The sequence below is a fragment of the Didymosphaeria variabile genome (genome assembly GCF_027946475.1).
Source record: "Didymosphaeria variabile strain IMI 356815 chromosome Unknown scaffold_3, whole genome shotgun sequence".
In the NCBI taxonomy this organism is placed as follows: Eukaryota; Fungi; Ascomycota; class Dothideomycetes; order Pleosporales; family Didymosphaeriaceae; genus Didymosphaeria; species Didymosphaeria variabile.
In genome coordinates, this window is record NW_026611622.1 from 961,426 (window position 1) to 974,632 (window position 13,207).

At 52.8% G+C, this 13,207-nt stretch overlaps 6 protein-coding genes across 6 annotated transcripts; 4 read left to right on the forward strand and 2 right to left on the reverse strand.

The window, feature by feature from the left end:
* Positions 1-962: 962 nt before the first annotated feature.
* On the reverse strand, positions 963-2,351 carry N0V89_003671 (uncharacterized protein; the record flags this gene model as incomplete). The annotated part of the gene is made up of 2 exons (XM_056212469.1): positions 963-2,260; positions 2,315-2,351. 2 exons carry the CDS (start codon positions 2,349-2,351, stop codon positions 963-965), a joined length of 1,335 nt encoding a protein of 444 aa, XP_056072777.1.
* A 928-nt stretch (positions 2,352-3,279) lies between these two features.
* On the forward strand, positions 3,280-4,947 carry N0V89_003672 (uncharacterized protein; the record flags this gene model as incomplete). Its single annotated transcript, XM_056212470.1, has 2 exons — positions 3,280-3,615; positions 3,664-4,947. 2 exons carry the CDS (start codon positions 3,280-3,282, stop codon positions 4,945-4,947), a joined length of 1,620 nt encoding a protein of 539 aa, XP_056072778.1.
* A 264-nt stretch (positions 4,948-5,211) lies between these two features.
* Positions 5,212-5,596, reverse strand: N0V89_003673 (uncharacterized protein; the record flags this gene model as incomplete). The annotated part of the gene is made up of 2 exons (XM_056212471.1): positions 5,212-5,325; positions 5,381-5,596. The coding sequence occupies 2 exons, from the start codon at positions 5,594-5,596 to the stop codon at positions 5,212-5,214; spliced, it is 330 nt and encodes a 109-aa protein (XP_056072779.1).
* A 587-nt stretch (positions 5,597-6,183) lies between these two features.
* Positions 6,184-7,534, forward strand: N0V89_003674 (uncharacterized protein; the record flags this gene model as incomplete). The annotated part of the gene is made up of 2 exons (XM_056212472.1): positions 6,184-6,610; positions 6,666-7,534. The coding sequence occupies 2 exons, from the start codon at positions 6,184-6,186 to the stop codon at positions 7,532-7,534; spliced, it is 1,296 nt and encodes a 431-aa protein (XP_056072780.1).
* A 1,142-nt stretch (positions 7,535-8,676) lies between these two features.
* On the forward strand, positions 8,677-9,786 carry N0V89_003675 (uncharacterized protein; the record flags this gene model as incomplete). Its single annotated transcript, XM_056212473.1, has 2 exons — positions 8,677-9,258; positions 9,313-9,786. 2 exons carry the CDS (start codon positions 8,677-8,679, stop codon positions 9,784-9,786), a joined length of 1,056 nt encoding a protein of 351 aa, XP_056072781.1.
* A 1,774-nt stretch (positions 9,787-11,560) lies between these two features.
* Positions 11,561-13,157, forward strand: N0V89_003676 (uncharacterized protein; the record flags this gene model as incomplete). The annotated part of the gene is made up of 2 exons (XM_056212474.1): positions 11,561-11,568; positions 12,089-13,157. 2 exons carry the CDS (start codon positions 11,561-11,563, stop codon positions 13,155-13,157), a joined length of 1,077 nt encoding a protein of 358 aa, XP_056072782.1.
* Positions 13,158-13,207: the final 50 nt, after the last annotated feature.

A 13,207-nucleotide genomic window follows, 5' to 3' on the forward strand; every position in this document is an offset into this window, starting at 1 on the left:
AACAAAGTTCTGAGGGGTGTGGAGTCCCCGGGTTCGCTCAGCGTCCCATGGGGTCTAGACAGGGATCGCAACGGTCTGTCGTCAGAATGAACATGTTAGCCCTTACTCGCCACGCTCTGGCTTGCACGCTAGTCCAACAGCAGGAGCACGCCGGCTGCACCACGATTGAAAGGAAGAGATCGCTCATCATTAGTTGTCAAGGAGGACATCGGATCCAGATCTCGGTATGTGCAATCGATAAACATCCAACTAGGAGGAGGCCGCGCGGCTGCACGCTTTACTGCTGCAGCGTGTGTTTCGGGTTGGTTATTGGGTGTGACCTATGGAGCTGTGGCTTTTCCTACTGAATCTGGCGACGGAACAGGGATGCATGTACGAGAGTTGTGATGGAGAGGCTGATACCAAGGCGGGAGGCGGCGAATCGTTCGGCTCCTCAAAAGCTTGTCGCTTCCACAACAAGCGCCGATGTCCGCTCAACGTCTCCGTACATCACAGTCGCGGAACTGTCCCGGTCTTTCGCAACATCGACTCCAATTACTCGTGTAGATGGAGAATTGATGCAAAGGTAAAAACCATGATTCCGGCGGTGCGGCACGCCAGCAGTGTCATTCTCACTGCCGTTGTGGAACCCCGTGGGCCCCCACGGTCTATTGTTGCGGGTCATTTTAGGCCGAGGCTTGATTTATACAACACCGGATTATGAATGGCGCATCTGAGGTCCGAGGAGCAAAGACTCAATCATGAGTCTTGCCTATTTTCTACTAGTACGCTAGTGGCGGGTTTTCCGGAGGGTACACGGCCATCGGAATGTCCGGAGTGAAGGATTGTCTTATCACGCACCACAGAGCGGGAAAGATGCTTGTCAAAACCTGGTTCATGCATAGATCACTAAAGTATGCAACAAGAAGGCTACAGCCGCCAACGCAAGCTTCCAAAACCTTAACAGCCCGTGAAGAGACAACTCACAACTTCGCAACGAAACCCTCTTCCTTACAAAGATTCTCTGCCTCAGCCGTAATGTCAACTCCATAGATCATCCGTTGCACATCTGCGTCAGCCCACTTGTCCGGCACAGGCCCTTTGCCGCTTTTCAAAGCTGCAAAGATCTTGTCGCGCTCTTCCTTCGCCTTCCCAGAACCCAGGTGCATTGACCGTCCGTTCTCCGCGGCCAACTCGACCAACGCCTCTGCTCGCTCTTTCCGCACCTTTTCGTAGATCTTGAGCGCTTTGTTGATGGTAGCTGGTTCGCAGTCTGCGATGCGCTTGGGATCGAGCACGACGCCGAGCACCGCTCCGTCCTCGATTGCTTGTGCCGCTCCCTGAGCAAGATGTGGCAGCGTAGGGTGGCATGCATCGCCAACTAGCGCTGTGGAGTCAAGCACCCACGTGCTGAGTGGTTCGTGTACGCGCAGCTTCCATTCGACAACTTCACCGTCTGGCACAAGGTCCAGCATCCTGTGGATCATGGGGCAGAAGTCTCCATACACGTCCATCATCGCGGTCTTGGAACCCTTGGTCGTGTATGTTGAATTCGGTGCGCCTGCGAAGTTGACATCGGGCTGTGCAGTGGAGATATTGTATATCTGCTTGTTGTGAATGGGGTAGGCAATAATGTGCTTCTTCTCGCCAATCCAGCGCGTGACACTGTCTGCATCAAGAAGCGCGATGAGCTCTGGGTCGTGTTGCATTTGCTCCCGCGTCAGCATGATACGGTATGCAGCCTGTCCCGAATCTTTCACATCTGCTGTCTCCCCAAGAGTTTGCAGCAAGGACACACGTGTTTGGCTCTTGACTCCATCGCAAGCCAGCAGGATGTCGCATTCTACACGTCGCTCCTCATCCGGACTCTTCAACGGCGTCAATTTGAAGCTAGGCTTCGCTCCGAATTCAGCTTCCGTTATCACACTGCCTAGCTCAAATTTGATTCCAGACTCCTTCAGACATCCATCGTACATGGCACCCGCTAAACTTGCTCGGTGCCCAACCATGTGTGGATATCCGTAGGTCTTCTCCACGTATTCTAACGTTACGTGGCCTAGCTCCTTGTCCGAACTGCCTTCCCGGATAGACGTGTCTGCGCACTGGACTGCTTCGGCGGCAATTTGCTTCCAGCAATCGAGTCGGTCAAGAATGCGCGCCATGTTGGGAGCGAGCTGGATTCCTGCGCCTACGAAGCCGAGACCAGGTGCCGTTTCGTAGATGGTGATGTTCTTGTGGCCGGCTTTTGCTAGAGAGAGTGCGGTGGCAAGGCCACCCATGCCTGTAGATGGGCGTTAGATACTTTGCAAACAGGTATACTTGTGATAAACCGTACCTGCGCCGATAATTGCTATCCTCAAATTTTCAGCCATTATGGCTTTGAGATTTGAACGAGTAAGAAATTGTGTAGGGAAAAGTCGCGCTGGGTATCAAAGTGGAAAGGGAATGCGCGGCGCAAAAAACCTCCTTGCGGTCTTCTATACTTCTATATTTTGGCACCTTGATTTCGTATCCAATGTATCCACCGACGCGTAAACGTTCGTACAATGCAATTGCTGTGTATCCACAGGCGCCGAGAAATCGGAGCTAGACCTTGGATAAAAGTATCTACGCGTACAACGAGCGGACAAAAGTTCGCTTGGGCAGTGACGTTAGACCTAGGTTCACGGCAGCAAGGTCGGCATCCTTAAGTCCACTTCTACAGTCAGCTGATCGCGCGCTTTCCAAGTAGCGTTGCGTGGTGGCGGGGAACCGCGGAGGAGGAGTCTTGGAGAATTTGTTTCTCAAATGCCGATCAACAGGGCCGGCGTTAAGCACGCTTGTCCCACACTTGCAGCTTCCCCGCACCCGCCCCACCCGCGAATGAGTGCAATCTTGCGGCTCAACATCGGGTTCCTGGCAAGGGGCTGTCAGCAACACCAAACATATTCACCAAGCACACAGATTGCGGACATGTGCTAAGCGAAGGCGCTAAAACTGTCATTGTTCTAGATGTGGTGTCTACGTCGGGAGCTCCAGCTGATGTCTCGAACCAATAGCTCAATATGCGACCGTGGAGGAGCACTGGAATTGCTTTCGCCCTCCAGGTGCCTGGTACCTTGACGACCGGGATATCCGCAGGACATCCAGGTAGCCTCCGATCCCTTCACTTTAAGGCAACGCGTCCGATGCTAGTCAAATGCACTCGCGTTCAATAACACTTTTAAAGATGTCATTACCTCAAGATGCCCTGCGTTCGCACCAGCCGACCAGCTTCTGTCCCAGAAGCTCTGCTTTGATAGTCAATATACGCTCGCAGACATGCGAACCTCGTTTCTAGGCTATGGTGCGCTCGTAGGAGCTGCGAGTGCACTCGAATGTACACCCACTGCGATCCAAGGCGCACTGCCTTCCAACGCGACCGTCAACTTTGCATACCCAGTCTCGGCCAATGGGACATTCCAGGTACCAACAGGCGACACAGGCTACCCCACTAGCCCGGTAGGACTGCCTGCGTTGTGTGCCGTCTCAGTGCAGGTACAGTCAGTCGGTAACACGACCTTCGGTTTTGGTCTGTTTCTTCCAAGCGACTGGAATGGGCGGTTTCTTGCCGTTGGAAACGGAGGTTTCGCTGGTGGTATCAATTGGATGGATATGGTTTGTGGAGAGGCTCACTGATCCATACACGTCACTGACATCATTTAGGCTCCAGGAAGCCGGTATGGCTTTGCGACTATGTCCACCGACACTGGCCACAACTCTTCTTCGAGCGACGGAACTTGGGCGTACAATCAGCCAGGGAAGGTGGAGAATTGGGGTCACCTGGCCATGCATGGATCAGTCGTTGCAGCGAAAACCGTCACAGCAGCATTCTACGAGAAGGAAATATCTTACAATTATTACTCGGGATGCTCGACTGGTGGACGTCAAGGTCTGAAGGAGGCGGAGAAGTATCCTGAGGATTTCGATGGTATCGTGGCGGGCGCACCTGCATGGTGGACGTCTCATCTTCAACCCTGGACTGTCAAAGTGGCTCTCTACAATTTGCCAACCACCGCGGACTACCACATCCCGTCGACATTGCTTCCCACGATCGCCGCTGAAGTTTTGAAGCAATGCGATCCTCAAGATGGCCTCAAAGACAACATCATCTCCGACCCTCAAGGCTGCAACTTCCGCCCAGAAGAGCTTCTCTGCGCCTCCAATGTCACAAACGGCACAGCCGCCAGCTGCCTGACGTCACCACAGATTGATACTCTGTATAAGATCTACACTGACTCCATCGGCGACAATCAAACCTTCATCTTCCCGCACCTCAACCTCGGAAGCGAAGGGCAGTGGATCTTGGTTTCAGGCGACAAGCCAAACAACCTGGGCCCAGACTACGTAAAGTACTTTCTCGGCCTAGGTCCGGACTGGGACTTCTACGACTACAGCGAGGATATCCAGCGGTTGGCCGACAAGGTGCAGCCCGGCAACGCGACCGTTGGGTTCGATCTTTCCGCCTTCCACGCCAAAGGTGGCAAGCTCTTGTCGTACCACGGCCAGGCTGATGGCCTCATCCCCACTGGCTCGACACCCTACTTCTACAACCACGTCACGCGCACGCTGCAACCGCGTGGCATCGACGTTGACGAGTTCTTCCGCTTCTTCTTCGTGCCTGGCATGGGTCACTGCGCAGGCACTTTTGCGAACGTGAACGCGCCATGGTACTTCGCTGGAGCCAATCAAGCGCTTAACCTGGGTAACACTGTATATGGAGTGCCAGGCTTTAGGGACGAGAAGCACGACGCGCTGCTTGCGATGGTGGCCTGGGTTGAGAATGGCACGGCGCCAGAACAGATCGTTGGGACTAAGTGGGTCAATGACACGACGCAGGCGGAGGTGATGAGGCAGAGACCGTTGTGCATGTACCCGAAGCAGGCGAAGTATTCGGGGAGCGGAGATGTGGATGCTGCGAGCAGCTGGGAGTGCAAACTTCCGTATTGAGACTTGATGACGTTCCTTGTAAAATTTACAAGTCGTTGTATTACAATCAAATAACGTATCATGTCGACTATCTTCTGATATGTTCTAATCGTCTATGTCTATACAAAAGCTGTTCAAACTCCCACCACGGCCCTACTCTAGGTCCACTGAGTCTAGTAAGGGCGGCACATTTTCCAGCAAATACTCTACAATAGCATCTGGTCCTCTCTCTACCTGCAAGCCTTGCGGTATCGCGTGTGTTTTGATACCTATAAGAAGAATCGATCAGAATCTATGAATCTGATCCATCTCAGATGATAGCCACTGACCTGGTCGTTCTCTCTCCGCAATCGCCCGAATCTTTCCAGCTTCCTCCGGCGACCACATCGAAGCCGAGAACTGTCTTATGCGTCAGTATCCGTTTCCAAGCCTCGGCAATTTTTGAACAACTCACCAAGATATTCGGTTGATGCTGCCGTACCTTGGCCGCGACTTGATCGATAGCAGTGCAATTGTCAACATGTGTGATGTCGTAGCGATCTTGCAGCCCCTCAATCATGCGCCCGATGAGTTTCTTCGCGCGATCGGGCGCTGTGTTGACGGTGACCAGTGTATATGGCCCTTTGCGTGACTCTGGCATGGCTTTGTGCTTCATAGAACTTTCTGTCATCGTAAGGATGGGTTTCACAGAGTTTCAAAGTCCTTGAGTGGCGTAGCAAATATGATCCATTGCTTAGTCTGGTCTATATACAAGCGCCTTCTTCCGGATTTTCCATCGCAAGCCGACGATAGGAGTCACGATAGTCTTTCCGCAGTGCCAAGTTCGCAGCCGGACCTTTTTGTACGAACGCGTGGTGAGTCTCGGGAGTAGATAAAGCGCCGACCGAGGCCGGCGTACTATGACGGCAGTGGGGAAGGGTCATGGTGGGGCAGATGGAAGGCGCGAGGCTGGTGCGGGGCAGGTGCGATCGCAATTGCAAACACTGAGCGCTTTCATCGTACGATGCGTTAGAGGGACATTTTTGCGGTCCAAAGGAGCTCTCATTGTACGAAGCAGACGCGGCAAAAGCTGTCGGATTAAGATTGAGCCGTACCCTCAAGTAGTGACGCGGGTTATCCGGCACAGCGGGATCAGGGAAGATACGTTGAGGTCGGAGCCAGAAATTAAATACCCCTATAAGGACGTCGCGCTGAGAAGACAGTACATACCGATTGGACTTCATCGCTGCGCGGAAGCATCATCACGTTTGAACCACTATGACTTCGACTCTAAAACGCAAGTCATCGTTCGAGGAGGCTTCGGCCGCCTTCCGCGAACATCTTCCCGATATCTCCACCCCGCGCTTCACGACCGCAGCGAAGCAAGACGTCTACGAATACGCGAAGTTCTTTCAAGACAACCGCGCACCACCGTGGTTGCACGACCTCACGCAGGCATGGGCAAAATTGTATGAGGAACCTTTCAAGGGCGTTACAAGCGATGGCACTGTGAAGGAGGGCTTGTTCGAGGCGAAGGATGAGGGTGTGGACATCGAAAACATAGTGAAGAAAGCGGACGACTTGTTAAGCAAGTTGGATGAGCAGCAAAGCAAGAAGTTAAAGTATCCTGTCAATGCGAAAGAATGGAGAGCGTGGTCGAACCCAGAGATACTTCTGAGGCCGTTCGGACTGAGACTTGAGGAAGGTAGGTGTCACTGCGCCTAATCGTTCCTCTAGGAAGTTTGTTCACACCTAGACAGTACCCGAACCGCTAAATGATGCCATCCACAAAGTCATTGAAGCCTCTCTGTCCAAGGAAGGCTATCAGAAAGCTCTCGCCTCAATGCGGATAAATCACTTCTTAGGGGAATGTGTCAAATTACCGCAGATCATGAACAAAGACTCGTACAACTTCCTCCTTTTCGGTACCCCATCCACATCTACATCGTCACCTTGGGGTTGGCTCCTCTACGGCCACCATCTCGATATCGCGTGCTTCTTCCGCGGACCGCAAATAATCATCAGCCCAACTTTCACTGGTGCCGAGCCCAACGTCATCGATGCCGGACCCTGGAAGGGCACGGCAATCTTGCACAAGGAGGGAAACATCGGGTTGAAGCTAATGCAGAGTTTGACACCTGAGCAGCAAAAGAAAGCGCAGATTTTTAAGAATCTCAGGGATGACGGCATGAAGCAGACAGGCGATCTGACAACAGACCGTTGGAACAAAGATGACCAGCGCCACCTCTGTGGCGCCTTCCGCGACAATCGCGTCGTTCCGTACGAAGGCGTCACTGCGTCTTCACTCACGCCCGAACAACAGTCCTTCATCCTCGAAATCGCGGAGGAGATGCTGCTATATCTACCTACTAAATCACGACAGCTACGGCTCGAGCAAATCAAGTCCCATTTCGACGAAACGTATTTCAGCTGGATCGGCGGGTATGGCGACGACGATGCGTTCTACTACCGGATACAGAGTCCAGTGGTAATCCTGGAATTTGACCATCATTCGGGTGTCTTCTTGAGTAATACAGAGCCGAAGAAGTTCCATACGCATACGATTGTGAGGACGCCGAATGCGGGGGATTATGGCCAGGCGATCAGAGAGAAGGAGCATAAGCTGTAAGAGAGTATGCGTCCACTTCTGTATGAAAGACTCGGACTCTCTTTTCATGATTGGTATTCGAATGCGCAGGGTATCTGGCTAGGCGAAACGAAGAAAGAAATTCAACACATTGCAGCATTGGTTTCGGAGGGTAGTACCGCAGGCATGTAAAGAGATTATCGTAGGCTTGGATTGTTAAGATCTGTTAGCATGAAAGAGGCGTTGTGGAAGTGGATTACAAGCGGAGAGCAATCGAAAACCTGGTTTAAGTAGGGGACGGATTGGAGTAGAAGGTTGTCTCTGCATGTTTACAGTACGAGCCACGACATCTAATCGAGATTATAGCGTTACGTCCCAACGAATGAGAAGATTTGATTATGCATCGTATCGTGCAGCAATATTTGCGTACTCCTCGAGCTTTCTCAGCCGCACCTTTGCCTGACCGACCGTGTGGCGCTCTCAGATAGCTGCCGGAGTTAGCAGTCTTGCCAATGGTCCAGAACATCCAGCAAGAATCGGCTCGGTGAGACACTTCAGTTCGTGACAGACGTCGCCTTGCGCCTTACCATTTGTTGGTCTTGCACCGCCGGGGATGTGATACGCCAAGAGTACGCCCGATCAAGCGTCTTTTTGACCGGTCATAAGAAGATTGATGAACCAATCATAACTACAGTCGCTCCTCCGCGGCCCCTTTCGAAATGCATACGTCTCGCACGAAGTTGTAACGTCCCAGGCAAGGCAACACTGCCATGTCAGCAGACATGAATTAGAGCTCGAGACGCGCTAGGTAGCCTTTGAAAACTCAGCAGCACCCCGTTCGATGCGATATCTCATCGTCCCTTGATCTTGTTGGGAGTGCTTGGAGAGTCCACCGTCGAATCTAACGTGGCATGCATTGCGATGCTGTGTCTAGATGTCGAAGCCATCCTGAAACGGGGCTCAGGGCGGCAATGCACGGACGCCTTCTTAGTACAGTCATCACGAGCCAATGGTTCGAACGCGCTCAGCCCCTGCCCACTCGTGGGAGGCTGGCTGGGACCATTTGAGCTTCGAGTCGCCTTGACCCAAACCTCACTCTTACAAGACGCGGTGCCTGTAGGGCAGCACACTGTAGTCTTTCAAACCCACACGTAACTCCAGCGGGCGCGAGCTCGCTTCACAGAATGAACTTCGACGAGAATCAGTGGTACCATGTGTACATCGGTAGCAACAAGAACAACGCTTTCGTAGGAACGCCACTCGTTTTTGGCGACCCTCTCCTTGAAGACACAACCAAGCACAACACAACCACCGGCTCCGTGTTCAAGTCCACAAACCAGATAGAGTTCGACGAAGACACGCAAAAATGGCAAATCGTTCCTATCGACTCGGAATATTATGTCTTGAGGACATTGGGCGGAGGAGTCCACGGATATCTATCCACAAACTACGCAGCAGACCGGTCAAACCTGACAAGCCGTACGCTGGGGCGCATGACCAGAGATAATGTTTCGGACGCCTCGGTGTACTGGAAGATCACGTCGTGGCGCGACGGCACGTTCCAGCTGACAAACAAAGCGAATGGGACAGACTGGCTCCTAGAAATTGGTGGTGAACACGATGAGGACGACGGTACAGAAGCGCATATGTCGTCGAACTTTACCGTCATTCCTAGGAGGTCGTTCTCGTTTGAAGCGATCGAGCCGGTCAATGGGACAGACATCGGAAAAATCGACAACCCAGATTTCGCCAAAGCTTCGATAAGTGTAAGTAAACTTGATATGGTAAATCATGAGATCGTGACGCTGATGCTCTTGTAGTTACCGGCCACAACGACACAAGCCTCAACGGGATCGTCTGCTACGCCGTCTTCCTCGAATACCTCGAACAATTCGGGGAGCGCAACGCCTACCAACGCATCATCAGGCGGTCTTAGTACAGGCGCCAAAGCGGGTATTGGTGCCGGCGTGGGTGCTGTCGCATTAATTGCACTCGTGGTACTGGGCCTCTTCCTCTTCCGAAGGAGAAAACGGCGCACCGCATCAGGTACCCACGAATTGGCCCCGAACCCCTACATGCAAGGATACAATACCCAAGTCGTTGAAGGCGGCGCGACAAAGTACGGACGCGTGGGAGTCGCCGAGAAAGCGGAACTCGACACAGGCGTGCAGAGGGCTGAGCTGCCTCAACAACCGCCCGCTGAGCTCTCTGGTGGGGATGTGCCGAAGCAAGGAGTGTCGGGAGCACTTTCGAGCAAGTACAAACCCGATCGAAGGCTCGATGGAACAGGATAATGCGATGGGTTGCTATGAGATAGAGATGGCGAGAATGAACCTACATGTACTAATAGCGGGTGGTAGGGGAAAGAGGATGACTAATTTTGGCCACGTGATACCCATGGATCTTAAAATAATCCTTAGTTAGATAAAATAACATTTGGGGGCATTTTCAAGAACACTATGGTCTCACATGGCGACCCATATCTACCCGCAACCTGCAATATCAGATTCGAGCCCTTATAAGACCTGAGCTCAAGATCGTTTTAAGAGAGGGAGGGACCGTCCCGCTTGAGCCACTCGAAACCTTGGAATAACGCACCATAGGCTTGGACGCAGCGAGACCGGCGGGTGCTCTGAAGATGTGAAATGGGCTATGGTTGCGGAAGGGCTCGGAGCTTAAGCTGGGGATGCGGAGAGGAAGCCGAAGGAGGTGCTTGGAGGAGAACGACCGAGCACTATTGATTTGCTGTTGAGCTCACAGCCGATGCATCCGGGACAACGGCGATGTTGGGCATGACCGATGATCCGAACGTGTGTTGTGCCGAATTATGATATTGTGCCGAGGGCTCATTGCAAATTGTGATCATTGTAGCGAGCAGTAGCGTTAGAAGTCTTGCTGTCAGATTTTCAATACGCACCAATTTTTTAGCGAATAGGATATCCGTTCGCGTTCATGAGGAAACATACCTACTCGGAAGTCGTATGGTCGGAAGACATGGGCTCGCCTCGATGAGGTGGGTGCCTGAGTACGTAAGCCGATCCTACGGTACTTCAGGCCCGAGGGACTGGTTCCACCTTCCAACGTCCCACCTCCATCGCACCATCACAATACTCATCGGCCGAGTGTAAATATGAGAGATCTAATCAAGGTCTCGCCGTTTTGCTATCGCCATCATAGGGAGACATCTAATCGTGCGATACATGCGATCCTTCTCGCTTCTGCAGTGTAACCGGTCCAGAGTCCGCAGCTTTTGGCTGAATACGAAATTGAGGTCGAAGACAAATTGTGCAGTCCTCACAACACGCATTCGATGCAGTTTAGCGGCAGGTGAATACGAGATGATAACGATCCGGATTCTTGCGGACGAATCATCAAACGTACGTCCGCGTCTTCCGCCTGACTAGCGTAGGGCCATCGAGCTGAACGCTCTCACACTACTTCTCGAAACAGCCCGGAGGGTCCGGACGTTAACGTACTTCACGACTCCTTTCATATACGCGATTTTCGAGAGGTGGCCACCGATGTCATCGCAGGCCGGTCTCGCCATCGCCTGTGCAAGCGAGCGAAGGCGCTACCACGTGGACTGACAGGCGCTAAATCCTGTAATACGAAAACGGCTTCATTTAACGAATTCGTATGCATACTATCTTGCATCCATCCTCAAAACCTGGTTGACAGGTGCGGAAGGGCCGTGTTCGGCCCTTTTGGGTAGCAGATGTGGGGATGACATGACAAGAATAGAGCTCCGCGAAGGTCGCATAACGAAGCTCGCGCGACCTCTTCGGGATGTGGATAGTTGAATCAGGGGTATTGACTCGGTATGCTTTTGGTCGCGAGGCGGTCTGGGTACAAGGCGCCGTGTACGCCGTCGGATGATCTGTCAGGCACCAGTATAAAAGGTCCAGGCCGGGTCTTTGGGCTTTGTGGCCGTGTCCGAGATGGCGGTATCGATGACTTGGGTCGCGTTGCTCTGCTTTGCGTTTCTTGCGCAGCTCGTTCAATCCGCTCCTATAGATCGAAAGAGTATCCTCGGCTTGTTGCTCGATCTACTGACGAAGAAGAACGACAATGTCTGCGTACGTTCGGAAACTGCCTTGCGACTGTTGTACAAGACCTGACTGTTCAAAAGTGCACAGCACTCGATCACTTCCTCCCTGGGAAAGTTTCTTTCCCAACCAATTTGACCTACACGTCTTCCCAGATCACTTTCTGGTCAGCACAAGAGCAGAGTTTGCGTCCATCATGCATTGTCATCCCAACCACTACCGAAGATGTGTCCACCGCAGTCTCAGTCCTTAATGTTGGCTACCAGGCATCTATCTCTGGTTGCAAGTTTGCAGTAAGAGGTGCAGGGTAATTCAGACTCGTCCGCGTGGTATTGAATTCTTTACTAAGATGATCTCAGCCACACGCCTCACGCTGGCGCTGCCAATATTGATGGTGGGGTCACAATTGATACACAGAGCCTCAATCAGGTGAATGTATCAAGTGATCAGAAAACGGTCAGTGTCGGACCGGGCAACAGGTGGGGAAACGTATACGGCGTTCTTGATGACCTGAACGTTGCTATGGTCGGCGGTCGCTTAAGCCAAGTAGGCGTGGCCGGCCTAGTCACTGGAGGTCTGTATCTCGAATTACAGTCCTATTCCCAGCTCTAATATTTGCTTTAGGCGGCGTCTCCTTCTTCTCGGGTCGCTACGGCTTCGCCTGCAACAACATCAAAGCCTACGAGGTCGTCCTAGGCAACGGTACCACCGTGACCGCCACTAGCACACGCAACCCACGCCTCTTTCGGGCTCTCAAGGGCGGCAGCAACAACTTCGGCATTGTTACTCGCTTCGATGCCACGATCCGTCCGCAAGATGCCTTCTGGGGCGGCCAAATCGATCAGCCCATCACCAACAAGGAGGCCTACTTCGCTTTCATGGCCGACTTCACCCAAAGCTCGAAGTATGACCCCTTTTCAGCCCTCATCACCGTCTTCGCTTGGGTTTCAGGCATCCCCGTCACCATCATGCACACGGCGACTTACACCAACGGCTCCGCGACCTGGCCGCCCCCCACCTTCGCACCGCTTGACGCAATGCCCAAACTCAGCTCTACCATCCGCAAAGCAAAGCTCAGCAGCATCGCCAACGAGATCGGTACCGATGCGGCGGTCTCCCAGGGAAGGAATAACTTTTTCGTGACGATGACCTTCGTCAATGATCCTGATGTTACACCGACGTTCATGGCACAGGTCTACGAGCTCGTCGACGCCGCAGCCCAGGATCTCTTCCTTGCGCTGGGGCTCGCCGTCACAATGGCGTTCCAGCCGTTGCCGCATGTGCTGTACTCGCAGGGCGCTGCGGACAACGTGTTGGGACTGGGTCGGTTCCAGGACGACCTGATTAATCTGCTGTTCACGATCATCTGGCCGAATCCGCTGGATAACGAGCGTGTGTATGCTAGGATGCGCACGCTTGAGGATGACTTGATTGCACTGGCGAAGGATCAGGGTGTCTACAATGAGTGGGTGTATTTGAACTATGCGAGTCAGTGGCAGGATCCGATAGCTGCGTATGGAGCAAGTGAGGTGTCGTTTTTGAAGAGTGTGAGTAAGGAGTATGACCCGCAGGGAATCTCTCAGAAGGCGGTGCCGGGAGGATTCAAGCTTGGCCTGTAGAGACGATTCGTAAATGTCAGGAAGAACGAGTCTTGCATGAGAAGACGTTG